This window comes from Elgaria multicarinata, chromosome 1 (genome assembly GCF_023053635.1).
Source record: "Elgaria multicarinata webbii isolate HBS135686 ecotype San Diego chromosome 1, rElgMul1.1.pri, whole genome shotgun sequence".
Classification (NCBI taxonomy): Eukaryota; Metazoa; Chordata; class Lepidosauria; order Squamata; family Anguidae; genus Elgaria; species Elgaria multicarinata.
In genome coordinates this window covers 68364411-68385074 of record NC_086171.1, presented here as the reverse complement: position 1 = coordinate 68385074, position 20664 = coordinate 68364411, and the positions used below count along the sequence as shown (strand labels likewise).

The window sequence follows — 20664 nt, the reverse complement described above, 5'->3', positions numbered from 1 at the left end:
GAGCGGGGGAGGGTCGGATCGAACCAAAGTGGTTTGGGCCTGATTCAAAAGTTCCGGATCGGGCCACAAAGCAGTTCAGGGGTCCATGCACAGCCCTAGTAGTGTCAACTATTGGGGCCCAGGAAACACTCCATATACAGTTTTCAAGGTTTTCAAAGACATCATTCCAGAAGCACGACTCACAGTTCTTATAATTTTTCTTTCTTTTTTTCTGTATAGAACTTTGCACTTTCTAGTGTGCTGAAGTTCTTCAATTTGTATGTCATCAATCACTTAACTGGAAAGCTCTTCTATAAAGTAACTTAGGCTTAGAGCTAGAGGCAATGGAAAACAAAAGCAAAGAAGGCAAAACACATTTAATTGCTGTTTTTAACAGCTCTGACTGAAACATCTTTTCCGTTTTTACAGTAAGAAACAACAGAAATGTTAACTGAGTCAAAAATATTACAACATCAGACAAGAGATCCAAAGTCACAATAAAAACTGTTATAAATGGGGGGGGGAATCACACACTTCCGTTATTAGAGCATTATTATTATTAAAAAAAAAAAAAGGTAAACCAGAAATGAATACTTGTTGAATCAAAAAGAGTTGAATGGTAGGGTCCTTATTTATGTAGGTAATAAATGGAAAGCATTGGTTTTATGAATTAATCTGAGTTAATAAATCCAACAGGGGCCCTGAACTGATGGATTAATCTTTTCATTAGTTCCAGGTTTCCCCATTAATTTTACTGTTGATGTTCTTCCATTTTATCTTCCCACGAAGACCAGTTTTAAAATAACGACCCCCAAAAGGATATTTGCTCAGCTAAATTAACATGGCCTCCCATTTTTATTCTACCAGGTTTTGCTGAGAATGCGTCAGTACTGTGTTATTCTTCAACAAAACATATGTAAAGAGGAGTGTTTCATAATGATACTGAAAACAAAGGATCTATAATGGTAAAAAGGCAGTATTTCTGTAAGCTGGTTTAACCTGTTCTTAGAAATTTGGATATATAAGATTGCACTTGAAGAAGGAACCTACTGTTCTGAAATAGCTGCAATAAATTTTCATTACTGGCACTTTTGAGAACTAGTTTCTCTTTTCACATTTTTCTTGTTTTGGTCCTTCCCTTTTGTTTTTTGTTGGCCAGGTTGAGCAAACTGCTCTATTAGAGAGCTGGAAAAATATGATATCTGTGCCTGCATGAGAACAAACCCACCTTTTGACCTCCCAAATCACCCTTTGCAGAAAGTTGGGACTGACCTTTTCCACCTTGGTAGCACATCCTTCCTTCTGATGATTTACTATTTTTCAAAATGTATTGAAGTTACTGAGCTGTCCAGTATATTTGTGTAGTTATTGACATAATGAAGCTAATTTTTATTCAGTTTGGAATCCCTGAGCATTTAATATTGGATAATGTGCCCCAATTTCTTCCTGACCTCTTTGGGAGGTTTAGCAAAGGACTATAGATTTCAGCACGTTACTTCCATCCCACTGTTCCCCAGAGCAACGGAGAAGCAAAGTCTGCAATAGAATCATAGAATAGCAGAGTTGGAAGGGGCCTACAAGGCCATCGAGTCCAACCCACCTGCTCTTTAAGGGGGCATCTACACCAAGCAGGATATTCCACTATGAAAGCAGTTTGAAAGCAGTATGTAAAAGACAGGAGCCACACGACTGCTTTATAGAGGTATTGAAGTGCACTGACAATTGTTGGGGCTCATCACACAGACCATATACCACTTTCATACCACTTTCATAGTGTTATATCTTGCTTGGTGTAGATGTGTCATGGGCCCCAACAGTTGTCAGTGCACTTCAGTACCACTATAAAGCAGTAGTGTAAATCCTGCAGCACACTACAACACCACTATAAAGCAGTAGTGTGGCTCCTGCCTTTAATATACTACTTTCATACCACTTTCATAGTGAAATATCCTGCTTGGTGTAGATGAGCCCTAAGGATGCTTCTACCTGGTGCTATATATAAATTGAAAGGCCTTCTGCAGCTATTACTGTCCTTTATTTTATTTTTGTGGCTAAGAATAAAGACTAAAGAAACACAGGGAAAATGAAGAAGAGTTACAAATGAAGACCTTGTCATTTGACTTCATCAGAACAGCCCCCCCCCCCCAGCCACACACACACTAGTCATGAATGAGGTGATAATGCAATACAAGCCTGAATGCTGAATTCAATTTTGGAGAAGCTCTTGGGGGCTGTACTCTAGTAGTGGGCAGGGACAGAGGAAAAACAGGTCAGGTTAAAGGAAAAAGGAGGAATGGCAAAATATAAAAAAATGCTAGCATTTTCCAGCTAAAAGTTCTTACGAAGTAAGTTTAAAGGCATTTCAGCCTTTAATAGGGAGAAATCCACACTAAAAGATTGACAGTTGGGGTAAAGGAGAAAGGGGCATTCCACGTCTTCTGACACACACCTCCCAGTTGTCCTGGAGAAGCAGGGACATAGGTTTCCTGGACATTTTAATAAAAGCACCCCAAACTGAACAAATCCGGAGATTTCCAGCCATATGGCCCTCTAGGCATGGACATCTGAGGAATCCCAGAAGCCAGATTGGGATGCCAGTCCAGCCGGCTTTGGCCTGAAGTTCTGCACCCCTACTTTTGATCCCTCCTTTGGTTTGAGAGCTCCACCCCTTAGCTGGCAACCAATATACAATCACAAAAAGAGCTCTACGTTTTTTTTTCATTGCAGCAAGATGTTTTCCTTTCTTCAATGCCTTCTCATTGAACTACTAATCAATGCTAGCTTGTTGTGACTTATAACATCATCAATTGGTTTGTTTCTTTCCATCAGCCATTCTTTTCTGTACACTCTGAATTGATTTGAGTCAGTTTTCTACATGTTTTTTAAGTGTCTCGACACCAGAAGGATTTGTGATTTGCTTGGTGTGGAGAACAAGCAAGTTTCCACTCTCTTTTTCAAATGGCTTGTCAAGCTTTCACCACAAATATGAAAGGTGGGTTTCCTGCTGCTGCACCAAGGGATAGTTCCAGTCACGTTTTTGAGGTCTTCGGAGCTCCATCACTATATATTCATATATTTGGTGGCATAGAAATGAAATGAACAACAACAACATGATGATGAAGCCCTCCAAATACCACTAGGAACTCATCTTCTCCATGCCTCTCAGACCATTTCCTCTAGATCGGTTTAGCAATAGCTAAAGGCCAGAACTGGTGCTTGTCCTAGGTTAAATAACACCCTGTGGCCCTGTTCTGAACAGGGCCATTGGATCATTGCTATGTGGTACATGCACATAGAGAGACATGGTGAAGAGGGCTCTTATGCAGAGGAAGGGAAAGCCTCCATGCTGTCATTTGAGCACCATGTTTAATAAAATGTCAACATTTAATGACAGGATGACTTTGTCGTTATCAGCTTCCCAATCAAAAGAAACATGCCTAATTAAAAATGCCCCACGTGTGCATAGAGTTATAAATTCATTTGCCTCAATATCTGAAAACAAACTCTTGGTATTAGTCTTTGTGTAATCTCTTGTGCTTTTATTTCAAAATACACAGTTCTTATGAAAAATTGAACTATGCCACTGCACCAGAAGCTCTGCATTTGCTGGACTCAAGCAGAGTCAAACTGCGTTGCTCAATCCTAATTAGAACCAGCTCTAGGAAACGATGGAGGCAGCTTCAGGGAGCTGTTATCACCTGTTGTTCATTGCACATTCTCTCGGCTACCATAAAATAGCTGTCTGCTTGGATTAGAAGGAACAATTGCCAGGTTGCCTCTACTGATTCAAGCCACTTAGCCCCAATACTTCAGAGTTTCCCAACAGATTGGAATCCGTAATGAGCATCGAGCCTATTAATTGGTACACTATAGTGGAAGAAGGTCAGTGACCTTTAATACCAAGCATTAGCTCTGTCCATGCAATTTCCTACTAGATCAGCCACACAGACAGCCGCCCTAATAATATTGCCATGACTTCAGAAGATTTGCTTAATTACCTTAACCAACACAAAAGGCTTGTTGCATCTCATGACTGATTGCAAATGGAAATTAATGTGTGTGTCCTTCATTTTACTCAGCGGTAATGAACGGGCCTGATAAGTAAATCTGCTCCTAGTTTCACATTATCAGTCATTTTCATGATTGCACGAGTGTTACAGATAACCTTTAATATATGGTCTATGCACGGAGAATGTCTCTTGAATCTCATACAAGGAATATCTGCATATCACAGACTCACAAGCCCTGGTGGAGATCGAGAAAAACTACGAAAGGATTCATTGGGCATGTCTAGACCATACAGTGTAGAGGGAGGGAGGTGGGATGATCCCGGACTTACATGCTTGGTCAGGGGAGAGGTGGTGGGACCAAGGGCTATATTGGAATGGTGCAAAAAGGGGAGAATCGAGTTCTCAAGATGCTGAACTTTTATTTATTTTTATATTAGGTTTTTCTATATTAGGTTGAGTCGCCACTAATAATCTGTGAAAGACATTTTGTCGTTAAGAAGAACTCTGCAGACTACTTCCTACAACCCCCTGAGGAAGGCCTAGCAAAAATACAGGCTGAAACGTGTCAGGCTTCTCAACCTAATATAAAAAAATAAAAAGTTCAGCATCTTGAGAACTTGTTTCTCCCCCTTTTGTGCACCTTTCTTGGTTGCTTCTCTCCTCCTGTTTTTGCTTTTGGGCTATATTGGAACCAGGGCAGGGCCGGTGCTACCATAGAGACCACTCAGGCGGCCATCTGGAGCGCCAAGCTAAGAGGGGCACCGGGCACAGTGCAGAACTCACGCGCGTTGGCTGTGAGCCGGGCTAGCCCGAGGATTCAGCTGGGCCTGGGCAGGCGAGATGGCGCCCCGCGCCTGCCCAGCCGAAGTGAAGCCAGGGACGCTGGGGTGGGGGTGGGGCGGCTCCATGTTTGGAATTCCGGAACGTGCCCAGAAGAGAGAGAGAATGTATAGGTGAATGGGGTGCATAGTAGGGGTGTGCACGGACCCCCCCGCTCCGCTTCTCTTCTAGATCTGCGATTTGTGGATCGGGCCACTTCGCTCTGCCCCCGCTCCGCCCATGTCCGCTCCGCTCCGCTGCGGATCCGGATCGGAGCTCCGTTTCCCCCCCCCCCATAGGCTTGCATTCAGCTAAAAAAGTATACAACTTTTTTCTGTGAAAGTTAGAAACCTCAAGTTTGGCACCATGACACCTCATGGAGGTATACACATGCATGCCAAGACTCAAGGCAATCCCATCATCCCCAGATTTTTGGGGAATTTATGAAAATCCAACACCCCATTCACACCCCTTTCGATAGCTCTGTCAATGTGCACGTTAAAAACCTCAAACTCGCCACCATGATAGCTTATCCAGGAATACACACGCACGCCCAGACTCAAGGCAGTCCCATCATCCCCTGATTTTTGGGGAATTTATGAAAATCCAACACCCCATTCACACCCCTTTTGATAGCTCCGTCAATGTGCATGTTAGAAACCTCAAACTCACCACCATGACAGCTCATCCAGGGATACACACGCATGCCAAGACTCAAGGCAGTCCCATCATCCCCTGATTTTTGGGGAATTTATGAAAATCCAACACCCCATTCACACCCCTTTTGATAGCTCCGTCAATGTGCATGTTAGAAACCTCAAACTCACCACCATGACAGCTCATCCAGGGATACACACGCATGCCAAGACTCAAGGCAGTCCCATCATCCCCTGATTTTTGGGGAATTTATGAAAATCCAACACCCCATTCACACCCCTTTTGATAGCTCCGTCAATGTGCATGTTAGAAACCTCAAACTCGCCACCATGACAGCTTATCCAGGGATACACACGCAAGCCAAGACTCAAGGCAGTCCCATCATCCCCTGATTTTGGGGGAATTTATGAAAATCCAACACCCCATTCACACCCCTTTCGATAGCTCCGTCAATTTGCATGTTAGATACCTCAAACTCACCACCATGATAGCTTATCCAGGGATACACACGCATGCACAGACTCAAGGCAGTCCCATCATCCCCTGATTTTTGGGGAATTTATGAAAATCCAACACCCCATTCACACCCCTTTCGATAGCTCCGTCAATTTGCACGTTAGAAACCTCAAACTCACCACCATGATAGCTTATCCAGGGATACACACGCACGCCCAGACTCAAGGCAGTCCCATCATCCCCTGATCTTTGGGGAATTTATGAAAATCCAACACCCCATTTGCAGACGTGGACTGTTCTCTGACATTTGGACAGATAAAAAAAAGGGAAGTGGGCACACTCACAGATGCCATCTAGACCCACAATCATGCCAAGGTACAAGGCAATCCCATCATCCCCTGTTTTTTGGCGGGGCTTAAACCTGTAAAATTTGGAACTTCCAAAACTCCAAGTGAGCGCAGGAAGGACTTCTCCCCTGAGTCAAAGCCAGACACACACAACCTCCCTGCGAGGCGGGCAGGGGAGGAGGGAGTTAAGGCAGGCAGGCAGCAGACATTTCTGGGGGCATAAGGAAGTGAGCCAAGGATAAGCCAGTAATGCATATAAAATGGAATAAATAAATAAATAAATAAATAAATAAACAAACGAAGGAGGGGTGGAATTAAAAGCAGCAGTGTTGCTGAATAAACAACAAGAAGAACTTTTTTTAAAAGGCTATATCTGTCTTTTACCAGTAATAGGGGGACGTGCCCAGGGGAGGGGGAAGCAGCTGCCAATTTGACTGGTCTAGTGACCAGTCTTTTAAGAAGCAACGCTGTCAGTTCAACTCATGAAAGGTCCACTTTCATGAGTTGCTCCACCACAAGAGCTCTAAGGAGTAAAGCTCTCACTTCAACTCATGATAGGCATTGCTCCACCGGGTTACTCTCTTTGGAGGGCTCTGATGGCCCTCCAAGTACAGGAGAGAGTGAGGGCACGTCCACATGGCATGCCCTAGGGGAGCTCATCCCCTTGCACCACATCTTTTCAGTTGTTCCCCAAAGTTAGGGTGGGTAGCAGTACTCTCTTATTATTGGCTTAGTATATGATTTCAGGTTGTGTTTGTGCATTTGGTGGGGCTACTGTTTTAAAAAACACTGGGAAAAGTCCGTTCAGACTAAAAAAGAAGTTCCCAGAATCCCAAGTTACCCGTTTTGCCTATCCCCTCCTCCAACTTTGGGATCATGTGATCATGACCGGGAGTTGACTCTGCCCCTCAGCCCTTCGGAAAAGGTATTTTTCCTGCCGGTTTTTAAAAAAATTCTAGCACACGAACCGCACCACGCAGAGAGCTGAGAGTAGGCTCAAAATGACCCCCATCAATGACTCTCTAAGCACAAGAATTTTCAGAAAGATAGCTTCAAAAACATCACAGTTATCCCCCTTTCTTTTCCACAATGCAATCCTATGGGCGAAATGTTTCAAGATGGCGATCGGACCGGACCGCGGAAACCGGAGCGCTCCGAAAATGGGCGCTTCTCTTCGCCTTGCTTCTAGGGGTCCATGGTCCGCTTCCACTCCGCCTCTGGACAAGGCGGAGCAGGCCAATTCGCTCCTGCTTCTACGCTTTTAATCGGAGCGGAGCACATGCCTAGTGCATAGGGTCTTTGAGTGAATGCATGTGTTCATGCGTGTGTTTGTTTGGAGTGAGTGATGCTGAGCGTGTGTGTGCACGCGTGTGTGAGTTGGGGGGGATGATTTGGAGGTGATATTCCTATTAAATAATGCATTTTAGACCCATAGACGTTCCTTTCCAATTTGTTTGCTATAATTGGCATGACGTATTTCTTGCACTTTAAAATAAATTTGGCAGTTTCACGTTTTGTGCTTCTTATTTTTTCCAGGAAACATATGTTCTTAAAAATCAAAATTGGCATTTTTGGGGTGGGGTGGGGTGAAAGTAGCTCACCTTGCCTAGGGCGCAAAATAGTCTGGCACTGGCCCTGATTGGAACCCCAGGTGGGCAAGATTTGAGCCACAGGCTTGAGGTTCAACACCCCTGCTGTAGAGCATGTTTTTAGGCTGGCCTTTTCTCTCGCATGCTACTTTTTAAGTATGTTAAGAGTGCTTGTATTGTTTCATTGAACAGGGGGATGCACTCAAATGTGTCCCGTCCCACACAGACATGCCTGCATTCTAAAGCGGTGTTGTCCTAGGAAACTTACTAACAGCCACTAGAATACTAATACCTGCAAACTGGGGGGAAATGAAACTCCCTGCAATTGACGATTGGATTATTAAATTATGGGAAATAATATACATGGTCAAATTAAACAACATAGGCTAGATCTACACTACTGCTTTAGAGCAGTATTTAAGTGCACTGATCACTCTTGGGGCACATTACACATTGCATATGCCACTTTCATGGTGTTATTTTCTGCTTTTTATTCCACGTTATCTGAAATTACCACAACAAATACCATTGTGTGTCCTGCTAGGTATAAATTCGCCAGAGGGGTATGGTGTTACCATGATGGAATCACAACGATTTGACACAAGGTGTAGATCTGGCCACAGTAAGGGTTAGAGAGGGAAGACAAGAAAATAAGAGATGTATAGGAAAGTGGACCTTATTTGTAACATATTGGTGTAACAAGAATTAAGAGACTGTGCAACCTCTTGTGTTGTTAGGAACCTTGTGATGCTTGTTGGATTTGTTAGCCAATTTGTTTATATTCTCTGCTGTTAAATTGTTGATAATAGTTTGGTCCACTTATCTGTTTGTACACTTCTGTAAGTATTGTAAATAATTAAATAAATAAAAAGAACAGGGGGAACAGTGTCCCGCCCCATGCCTGCAGTCTGAAGTGGTGCTGTCCTAGGAGGCTTGTACCATGTGGTATGTCTGATCATGTTGAATGGCTCTTCTTATTCCATGCCAGTTCTCTTGCTGCTGGAAGACATGTTGAGAAGGAGAGGTAGAGACAAGATTGTAACTTGACATCCTCTGTGCTCTGACATCACTCTGAGTCCAAATCTGTGACAATCTGATGTATTCTTTGTGCCACAGCAAATGCACCTCAAATAGGTCACATAACATCGGCTCCTTATGCTCCGCACAGGTTTGCCACAAAAGTCTGACTTTCCGTTACCTGAACAAATACCATAGATTTAACTTTTTTTAAAAAAAAAAAAAAATCCTTTCAATAGGTGTGTATTGTTCTTCCTGTCAATATGTGAGAATGAAATTGTCAAATACGAAGCATAAAATTCAAGCTGTGATGATTGGAAGATATTACTCTTTCTGAATTAGTTTGTTGTCAGGGCTGAGTGAAAAATGAGACAAACTCTTTCAGTGTGCTACAACATTTATTTAAAATGAACTCTTTCAGCAAACATTTAATCTAGTTAAGCTTTTTTGCTAGGGTGATGAGAGAATGTGAAAACTACTAAAACTTAAATCAAGTGTACTTTATTTAATCTCTAGCCAGTTCCTATGTTTAACTAAATTTGAGAAATCCTGCAAAATATTAATGTCTGAATAAGTCAACTGTATTTATCTACTTCTTTTTGCTCTGGAATATGTAATAGAAACCATGAAGCAAACCTGGCTCCACTTTTATCTACTACTGTAGAGTTTATATATGCCATGTGAATGGAAAAACAGCCTTGGTTCTTACTGATCATGTGAAAGCTACAGTAGAAATAGGGCTGTGCTTTGCATTCAGCCGAATTTTGAATCCCAAACTAATTTGGGAGCTGTCTGAATTGAAGCGGGACTCCTCCGAAATGGGCCAAATCTGAAGATTTGGGATTCGGTGAGACATAGGGCTTTGCTAGATGAGGGGTTAGCCCGGGCTGATACCTGGGATCACCCCTGTGCATCCTGAAGATGCACAGGGGATCCTGGATTTAGGCAGGGGTCAACCCTCTCTTGCCCTGGGGTAATGGGCCCCAATTGTAGCCCCGTATTTTCGCAGTCCCGGGCTGAGCCTGGGACTACGGAAGGTCTAGCCCGTTCTGCAGCTTTCTCCAGCTACGCAGCTTACTCGCGTGTAACCGGGAGAAGCCGTGCACGGAGCAGGGGGAGAGATCGGGGCCGGGGGGGAGATCAGGGAAACCTTTTTTTAAAAAAACCTTACCTTTGGCACTCCTGCACACCCGGCCCTTTAAAAATAAAAAATTGCGGATTCGACAGGGCTTTCCTTTAGCCCGTCGCATCTGACGTGTGGATTAGAGTGACAGCCCACGGTAGCTGCAGTGCGGGCTCGCCCCTCCTCCCGGCCGGACTTTCAGGTAGGTCTAGCAAAGGCCACAGAGACTGTGGCAGGATCTACACTACTGCTTTAAAATGGTTTATAACAGTAGTGACAACTGTTGGGGCCCAGGACACACTGAAATATACAGTTTTCAAACCGTTTTCAAAGTGTCATAGCCTGCTTGATGTAGATCTGGACAAAGTCTCCAAGAAAACAACAGAGAGGGCAGAAAGAGATGTAGTTTTTTGAATGGCAATTCCAACCTCTAATCACAGTGAATAGTTTTACCAGGGCTCACCAATCCAAGGCCGTTTCTACCCCTGCCTTTTTTCCAGGGATCGACCCAGGATCATCCCTGTGCATCCAAATGACACACGGGGATCCCAGGAGCAGGCAGGGATGATCCCTCCATTTTCATGGTATAATCCTTAGGTGTAGAAAGGGCCCAAGTGGTGTTGAAGTAATCTATCGCAGGACTGATCCAGTGTTCAGTGCTCACTGCTAGTTTTTTCTCTCCCAGGAGCAAAAACATTACAAGAGGTTTGGCAGAGTCTGTGATGCCTGAAAAGGTGTTGCATTGGGCGCTTGCTTTGAAAATGCTGGACGTTCAGCTCCTTCTGCCTTTGCCACTGTACGTTCTATATCCATTATCCACCCATGTCCAATTGTACTTTCTGTGATTTTGGTGCCAATTGAGCAGAAAACAAAGAAATGTCTTACACTGTTTTGCATGCATAAGTTCCTAGCCCCTGCACCCATCTTTCTGAAAATGTGCAGGTCTCTTGACTAGGGACATCTCTACTATGTTTGCCATTTCCACACAAATTGCACCCCCCCACACACACCAGAAAACCCATGGCGGGAGTTGATCCTTTCCCAAAATTTGAACACTCCCCTTCCAAAAACAACAAAACTGCACCTATCCTTTTAAAAATTTTCAGATTTCTTAACTAGGGCCACCTCTCTGTTGTATGTCATTTTCAAGAATTGTCTATAAAAACATAGGGCAATAAATGCATCCTTCTTTGGAAATTCCCAAACTATAAAGGCTGCACTTGCACTCAAGTTCCTTCTCCTATTCATCTGAAATATGTCGGGCTTGTTCCCAAAGAGGGAACAAGCAAATTTCCCTGAAAATTTCATTCAGTTCTGCCAAGAACTAAAAACATTATTGGCAGCTCACTTTATTAAAATTAAAAATGTCAATGTGTAAAGGCATGCAGTACAAACACACTTGCACCTATTTGTTTGGAATTTGGCAGGCATTATCCCCTCCTAAAGCAGTAGTATGCCTGTGATGCCAATTCCATCCATGGGTAAAAGGCAATAGCCATTTGTTTTTTTTTAGTGATAGTCACAATTCGGATTTCTGAGTTGAAAGTTAGATCCAAAGTGAAATGGGTATGGCTGGCTGGGGAATGCCGGGAGTTGCAGGTCTTTTTTCTGGCTAAACATGCATAGAATTGCACCCCTAGATCATTTTCATGTGTATTGCTGGTCACCCAATTCTGTACTTCTGATTTTGAATTTTTTTTAATCTAAATGTAGGACTTCACATTTACTTCTGTTGAATTTCATTTTGCTGGATTTAGTACAATGTTCCAGCCTGTCAAGATCCTTTGGAATTTTGATTCTATCTACCATGGTATAAGCTCTCCTCTCTAGTTTCATGTCACCTGCAATTTTGATAAGCATCCTCTCTTCATCCTCATCCAAGTCATTTACAGAAAAATTGAACAGAGCTTTATGACACTCCACTCAAGACCTCCTTCCAGGTTGATGCAGAACCATTAATGGACACTCTGGCATGGGTGTCCAATGAGCTGTCCATCCTATATTTTACGATCTTGTCAACAAAGATAACATGGGAGACCTAGGCCTTAGCTAGACCTACTATTTTGGGGGAAATTCTGGAGCAGCTTCTGGTGAAGAAGCAATGGTGGGCTGAAGCTCCGTGAAGCTTCATGCCAAACGGGGAGACAAAATGACCTGATTGACGGCTAGAAGGACTTCTCAGCCGAGCAAAATTCTCTAGATCAAAGGGAATAGCAGGGAAACCAAACAAACACAGCTTGCTGGCTGTCTTACGTGAGGTTTATTTTGTCGGACAATTATTTGCTGACAAAAAAACTGCGAAGCAAAGCTGGGAGCGTGCAGTGCTTGGGAATCATCTTCCATGTTCGTTTTGAAGATCTTGATCTCTGTGAAGTTTCAAGATGCAAAGTCCGTCGGCATTCACCACTGACAACAACAATTTATCATGAAATACAACTTTGAAAGTCAGTGATATATGAGACAATCTCTTTTCTCTGAGTTAAGAACAAAAGGGAAAGTAAAGTAAATTACCGAAAGGAACCCATTTTTTATTTTTAAAGAGACCAGAGTGCATGAGCGCTCATGCGCAAAAGGTAAGTACTTTTTTAAAAATAATTATTTTTGATAACAACATTGTTACATGTTTTTGCCGGGGAGAATATTAGAAGAACATTTTATTTTTGTGGTTTTTGTTTGTTCGTTTTTGCTTTGTTTTTTGCTTTGTAATGTCTTTTATTTATTGGTGTTTGGAAATAATAAAAAGATTAAACCATAAAAAATAATTATTTCCCCCACTACACAACTGATTGGCGCAGAGCTCCTGAGGAGCATTGTGCCCCATGTGTGGGGCCCGGCTCCTTGCAAGGAACCGCAAGGAGCCGGGACAAATGGCGGTGCCCGGCCACAGCCCAAGACCATGGAAAAACCGAGCTAAAGGATAGGGCTAGATCCCGGGGCAAGGGAGGGATCATCCCTCCCTGACCTCGGGATCCCCTGTGCGTCATGTGGACACACAGGGACAATCCCAGGGATCACCCTGGGATTTCGCCCCATCTAGCTAAGGCCCTAGTCAAATGCTTTCCTAAAACAGGAATATACACTATCAAAAAAAAAAAAAAAAAAAAAAAAGTGGGGGGAAGGATGAGATAAGGTTGGTTTGGCATTACATACTTTTCATAAACCCATGCTGGCGCCTTGTTATCAATGCAGTCATTTCTAGATGCTCACAGACCAACAACTTAATAACACTTCTAGACTTTTGCCTTGTATCAGCATCATGCGGAAAAGTCTCTCTTTCTTGGATCCAGCTCCTCCTTTGAAGATAGAGACATCTGCCTGTCTCCAGCCTTTCAGCACTGCATCCGTGCTCCAAGAATTCTCAAAGATTACAGACAGCATCTCTGCATTAATGCCTGCAAGCTCCTTCAGCATCCTGGGATGTAATCCATCTGGCCTTGGAGACTTTGCAGTATTTGTGATAGGCCCATTCCTTGAGCCAGGCAAGGATTTCTGAATGACCAGGATTAAGCACAGATCGTCCATCCCAGGATTTATATTAGACTGGCAAGGCAAAGGCCAAAGTCTACCTGGAGCAGTCTGCAAGGAAGGAACCCTAAAACAAACTAATCTCTTAAGTTTGTGTGGAACCAGATTCCTACTTCACGCCCCTGGACTCAACAGACTTGAACACACTTAAAGTAGCTAGGTGTTCTCTCTCAATCTCCTTACCTATCCTGGCCTGTGAATCCCTCTTCGTATAATTTCATTCTCCTATTCCCAAGTCAAACACAGTCCCCCTTATTGGACAAGGCAAAATAGGAGTTGGGTTTGTTACAGTTTAATTTATCAGATCCCCAGGATTTAGTCTTGAGATACGCGATGCCTTCTTCTGCTGAGTATGCTATATAAAAAATAACATGTCAGCAAATGACTATCCTGAACATAATTATATTTAGTCAGAGAGCAGCTGTATTCTTAAACATATCCCTGGAGATATCATAAATGTGTTTAATGCCTTAAAAATAAAAATAGCCAATGGAATATAAAAATGGTCCTTGCTAGGCAACTCTGATTTTGTAACAGCAAGCTGGAAAAAAAGGAACAGCATGATGGCAAATGCCTTACTTAGCTCCTAGGGAGGCTTCTGAGAAAGGATCATGCAGCTCCCTTTACCTTAGGGTAAAGTGACTGTAAGGAACAAAGCATCACTCACGGTGCACTGAAATAACTTGCATAATGAATTCTTTTGTTGCTGTTGAATGTGTTGGGAACATCAAATCTTATTAGCTCCGTGTTTCTGGAATCCTCCTGCAAGGTTCCATTGGATTTCAATTAGAAGTGAAGCCAGAGACATGCTGGAATGGAAGGTCTTGTGGTTATATGCTGTTAATGTATCAAAAATGGGAACACCAAGTTATCGCCCTAGATGGATTCATGGGATTTGGAGCAAGGATCTTCGCAAGAGTTTTACCTGAGGACTAAGCTTGATGCAACTAGTGGGGGTGGAGGAGATAAATGAGCTCCAAACTAGTTTCAGGTGAGGTCAGAGCAGCTTGGATGACATAGCTGATTTGCTCCAAGGTCCTTCACTGCTCCCTTTTTCTCAAGGTACCACCTACTTGTATGACAACTAGGGAAACAGCCATCTCTGCTGATGCTTGTGGACTACCTCACCAGAGATGTGGCCAGTGCTAACCTTGCCATTATTTCAGTGCTGGGTCAAAGCTTCTCTGTTTGTCTGGACAGTTTAAGTTGGTATGTCTGACTGGCTATACTTTTACTGACTTTGAATGTTGTTTTATCATTGTTTTTATTACATATTTATTATTCACCACCCAGATCAGTTTTGATGAAGGGCTGCTTATAAATATCCGAATGAAATGAAATAAATGAAATATGAAAGGGATCAGCAGCCTGGTAAGAATATGGACTGGGCCATAACCAAAATAAATAAATCAGAACATTGATCTTACAACAAAAGCCACATGCACACCCAAAGCTTGAGGAATTGGTGTTTTCAAACTATCAGGGGAAAATGTTACATTTTAAGGAAGGAAATCTAGATAGGTTTTAAGAGAGTATACAAAGCCCTGCTGTAAAACAGAAAGAGTGCACAGGACGGGCTGTCGTTCTAAGCAGAATTTTTGTCTTCACTACGTTGTGAACTGAGGACTTTGTCGCTGAACTCGCTTTTTGTGAGAGGATAAAAATAACTTCCATTTGGAATGAGCTGGCTGCTTCAGAGGTTTAAAATTAAAGCTAAGTTCTTGTAGTAACTGCCAATGCCCTATATAATATGTAACACCACTAACTTAATGGAGTTACTATGGTGATTGTTGGAACTTAGCCGATTAAGTAGGTCCGTACATAAATGCATCTCTATGGCACAGTATTAAGTGTGTATTTCATTATAGATACTCCTCCCCCCACCTTTTTTTTAAAAATCACAATACAAGTGCCTATTTTTTCCTCCAACATGAGGCTAGCAACTTTTGAGGGAAGGACAGTTGTTTTAATTAGGAAAATAATATGGGGGAAAGAGTTTAATATCCTCTCCCCTTGATTTCATTCTACCAAGCCAGTCCCCAACTCTGCACCTGCCTTTCAGTATAAAACTCCACAAACACTGGAGGATCCAATCACAATTGCAATCATTTATTATATCTAGCCTTTCAGGATACAAAATCTTCCAAGGCAGCTTACAAGTAACATCAAAATACATAGGCAGTCCAGATGGAGCAGGTTGTGATGTCTTCTTTGCCAGACTCCTCTCTCCTATTTGTACCTCCTCCATACCTGGGGAAAGCTAGTATGTTAGGAAGAAAATATTCTAGCATATTACCTTTCCATATTAAGGGAATCTTTAAAAAAGAAGTAGGGGGAACATCCAGACACATGGTTTTCCAATCTGCCTTCTGAAGTGGAAACAGTACCAGGAGGCAATTTCTCTGAATGAATACTCTAATGTACATCCAGTGAGGCAGTATGACTATCACCAGCAGTCTTTCATGATGTATGGCAAACCACTTTCTGAAACTCAAGAAACTAGATTGCAACCACCCAGAGAGCTCCGGCTATTGGGCGGTATAGAAATAAATAAATAAATAAATAAATAAATAAATAAATGCAGTATTGGGGTTGGGTGGGTGAAGAGTTGCTCTTCCAACAATATATGGAACTCCCACTTGGCATGCATCACGCCTTGGTCACAGCTTAAAGAGCTTATGGAGTGGAACAGACTGCACCACATCAGTGCCCACTATGCCATGAGTACGCAGTTGGAGGGAGGTGGCAGGCTATGCAGTGCATAAGACCTATGCTGTTCCAGCAAGTCTCTGGTCTGAGACTGAGGCTTTTAAGCCTGAATTCCCTGAGCCCCACCAAGGCTCAGCTGCAAGTCATCAGAGGTATTCTGGAAGAGGTCCTACTCCTGTGGAAGGCCTTGCTCATGACTTGCCCTTTACTCCTGAGGAGTCTTTGGGCTCTCAGTTGTGAGCTTTCTAGTGAAAAGCCACCTGCACCTTTTGGGGCTGGCACTCTTTGGAGTTGGGTGGTTTCCTCAGCCTTCTTCTATGATTCCATGGGTGAGGTAATTTAATCAGGAGCCCCAACCTTGGGTGAGTGCTTCAAGGACCACCTTTACTGAAGAGCCTGATGTGGCTTCTTTGGTGGTGTGAGAGGTGCCTACAGGTCTCCTGTAGTTGGAGACTTCTTGGCCTGAGCCTGTCAGGAGTGCTGCACCCATCGGGGCTAGGGTGGGGGGTGGGGAGCGGGGAAGTCAATTTTTTTAAAAAAAAACTTACCTTGAGTCACTTGAGGGCTCGTGTGCTGCTGGCCCTTTGAAAATAAAAAAATGGTCGGCGTGACGCCTCTCTTCTTGCGGTTGTTGCACCTTACATGTAAATGGGGGTGAGATCTCGCGTTATTCACAACGCGAGGTCTCCCCTCCTCTCCCCCGGACTTTACAGTAGGTCTAGCTAAGGCCTGAGCAGGCACACAAGTCACCTGTTACTGCTTTTCCCAGGTACGTAATCTATTTCTGTAGCTATTATATCTATAGTTGCATATATGTTTGCCTATATAAATGTTATGCAAATCTGTGTCCTCTTTTTCAGCAGTGCCTAAGGAGTGACCCTATTCTGTAGCCTTCTGAAACAATCGCTATTTGGGATAGCAGCCCTCTCATCTCTCTATAATTTCAGCACTTCTGATATCAGAGGCCTGTGGCAGCCTCTCCCACCTGCTCACCATGCTTGTGGGGCGGGGCGGGATGGGAGCACATAATGAAGAAATAGATTGGTGTCTCCGACAGCATTTTAGCAATCACATATTTGTGTTCCTCTGTAATGCTGTCTTTTTATATTTTTAATAGATTGCTTTACAGGCCTTATAAATATTATGACGGATATAATTTGGCGCTTCACTGGAGATTTCATGGCCCCTGATCTTGTCTGTCGAATTGTTCGCTATTTGCAGGTATGAGAATGTCTTTCTGAGTATCTTGATTTTATAACATTTTATCTATTCTTTAACACACTTTTATACTCTGTGTATAACTTTTGTGTATGTAATTGGCTAAAACCTGTGTTTGGTTCCCTTCAATAAATTGATGGATATTAATTAACTAAGAGCCTGCCTGTTGTGAAAAATCTAAATCCCTGCCTGTCAGGGGTGGGGTGTTAGGAAGTAGAAAGAGTGCAGCACATAAAAAAGCATGCATGAAGCATTACATCATTACATTATTTAGTTTTTCAGAATGGAAACACACAATGCAGCAAGGTTAAGCTCTACCGGTTGATTTTATGTTCATTGATTGATCTGCCTTGCACTAGTTATATTTGTTCAGAAATGTGCATTGAGAAAAGAAAAGCATATAACTCCCATCTGCAGGATACATATTAAACATAAGCAACTTCATAATATTTTTTCCTGAAGGTAGATCTTGGGCAATGTAAACTCCTTAAATCAGAGTACATGGATTTAATGGATAATTTACATTGGCATACCACTCTTTCTTCAAGGAACTTAGGGCATTGGGCATGAGGGTTATTCCATTTTAACTTCACAACAATCCTGTGAGGTTAGGCTGATAAACAGAGGCTGGCCCAATGGTACCCAGTGAGCTTTCTAGATGAGCAGGGATTTCAGTCAGTCTCCTCTGTACAGAACTGACTCTCTATCCAAAACTGTTCTCTTCATTCTTGCACTCCAGATGTCAATGTTTACATCAACATACCTGGCTGCAATGCTAGCAAAGAGTCACTGCTCCATCGGGATAATCTATGTTGTTCTATGGATCGAACTCTTCTAAGCAATGCCATGCTAATGCAGCCTTCCCCAACCTGGTATCCTCCAGATGTTTTGGACTGAAACCCTCAGCCCCAATCTGGATGGTGAATGGTCAGGTAGTATGGGAGTTCTGGTCCAAAACATCTGAAGGCTACCAGATTGTGGAAGGCTGTGACTAATATGACAAGTATTACATTGCTTTGGTAATCCTAACAAAGACAGGAAAATGCTAGTTTGGGCTGCACTAATAGAGGCATAGCTTCCAAATTGCATGAGGTACTGGTTCCCCTCTATTTGGCACTGGTTAGGCCTCATCTTGAGTACTGCATCCAGTTCTGGGCACCACCAAGAGGGATGTAGACAAGCTGGAGGGGTTCAGAGAAGGGCAACAAGGATGATCAGGGGTCTGGAAACAAAGCCCTATGAGGAGAGACTGAAAGAACTGGGCATATTTAGCCTGGAGAAGAGAAGGCTGATGGGAGACATGATAGCACTCTTCAAATACTTGAAAGGTTGTCACACAGAGGAGGGCCAGGAACTCTTCTCGATCATCCCAGGGTGCAGGACATGGAATAATGGGCTGAAGTTACAGGAAGTTAGATTCCATCTGAACATCAGAAAAAACTTCCTGACTGTTAGAGCAGTACGACAATGGAATCAGTTACCTAGGGAGTTTGTGGGCTCTCCCACACTAGAGGCATACAAGAGGCAGCTGGACAACCATCTGTCTGGGATGCTTTAAGGTGGATCCCTGCATTGAGTAGGGGGTTGGACTCGATGGCCTTATAGGCACCTTCCAACTCTACTATTCTATGATTCTGTGATTCATATGTGGCTCATGAGTGGACATGGCAGTGGAGGCTAGTGGCTCCCATGTCAGTGGGGAGGTGAATCCATTTGGGTTTCAGTCAGTACCAGTCAGAAGTCTAAAGGACAGAAGCATCTTGTATAGCTCCTTTAGAGTTCTGACTGGTTCTGACATCAGAGCCACCTGCCTCCATTGAACATTCCCTCCCTGTGACAAAAAATGGCTTCTTTCTTTCTGCTCTAGGTTGTGCTCTTGTATGCCTCGACCTACGTTCTGGTGTCACTGAGCATAGACAGATATCACGCCATCGTGTATCCCATGAAGTTCTTTCAAGGTGGTAAGAGATTTTTGATCCCTCCTCCTGCATTGCTTCCACAGTTTCTCCTCAACCCCCTGAACAACCCTGTTTTAATAGATAACTTTTCAGTGCATGCAAATGATCTTTTTGCTATTAATAATGAACCACCCTCCTTTATGAATTCCTGTTCTTGGGTACATTTCAGCCTCCCTTGCCATTTCTCAAGCAGTAGCAGTGTTGGCCTTTGGCCTTTTACAATAATTATTACATTAATGTCAAATGATACTCGGCTTCCAGACAATATTGAAGATCGTCCATGTCTTTTACCATCGTGAGAAAAAACAATTAGGAATCCAAATTTCCCTTGTGGAAATCCTGCAACGTCTGCGGTGAATTCAAAGTTTTAATTAGTTCAATCATGTCGTTTTAAGTGGAGCAGCAGTTCCATTCATGTCTATTACATTATTCATAGGACAGATGGGACCTGCAACAAAATGGTGCAGGGTGGAATGTTCCTGCTCAGGGTGCCAGTCAACCAGCCATGCACAATACTCTGTTCCAAGGCTTGTCCGGAGGATGCCACATGCTGATGCCCGACCCGGACAGAGCTCTTGCTTACCTCTGCTACCTGAAATCCTTTTAAGTCAAGTTCACCTCTACCTTCCTCTGTAAGAGAGGAAGGAGATGCTGATGCAGCAAACCAGGAGACTCTCACAGATGGCTGAAACACATTTAGTAGTAGTAAATGCCAGGTGTATAAGGTTCTGCGTTCCTCACAAATTGTGAACAAACCTAGCTACTGCCCTTAAAAGAGTCCTATATTGAAACTTCTTTCATACCTCCAAATAAGACGCTGTTGTACTTCCTTTCGGCAGGCACAACAGCCACTTCAGCGAACTAGTCCACCCCATGCTGCAATGTCATGTAGAAGCCATCCTGTAGGAGAAAAGCAATGTGCATAGGTGGAATTAATGCTATTCAGGAAATTCAGCTATTCAGGACAGGCCTGGGCAAAGCAGTCATTTCCAGAGTTTGAACCAGGGGCCTTCTGCCAGAAAAACCTACTGTTCTCCTACCAAAACAAAGCCAGCCAATGTGTGTTTTTGCATTCCTTTTAGTAGTAACTGAGCTTCCGTTTGCTCTTGGTTGGGATGGGACGGGATGGGATGAATTACATCTCAGCTGTTGTGCCTGATCTTTCTTTATCAAAAATCTAAAACAACAACACCCCCCCCCACTGAAAGCACAATGAGCCGGCAGTGTTTGACACAGCCTCTCAATTATCCTTGACAA

At 43.1% G+C, this 20664-nt stretch overlaps 1 protein-coding gene across 1 annotated transcript in view; it reads left to right on the top strand.

Annotated features, from left to right (window-relative positions):
* Window positions 1-20664, top strand: part of NPSR1 (neuropeptide S receptor 1) — a 67392-nt gene that overhangs the window by 31716 nt on the left and 15012 nt on the right. Inside the window, exons 4-5 of the mRNA XM_063123543.1 lie at window positions 17349-17452; window positions 19317-19410. Coding sequence (XP_062979613.1) covers window positions 17349-17452; window positions 19317-19410 — 198 coding nt within the window. The remainder of the gene's footprint in view (window positions 1-17348; window positions 17453-19316; window positions 19411-20664) is intronic.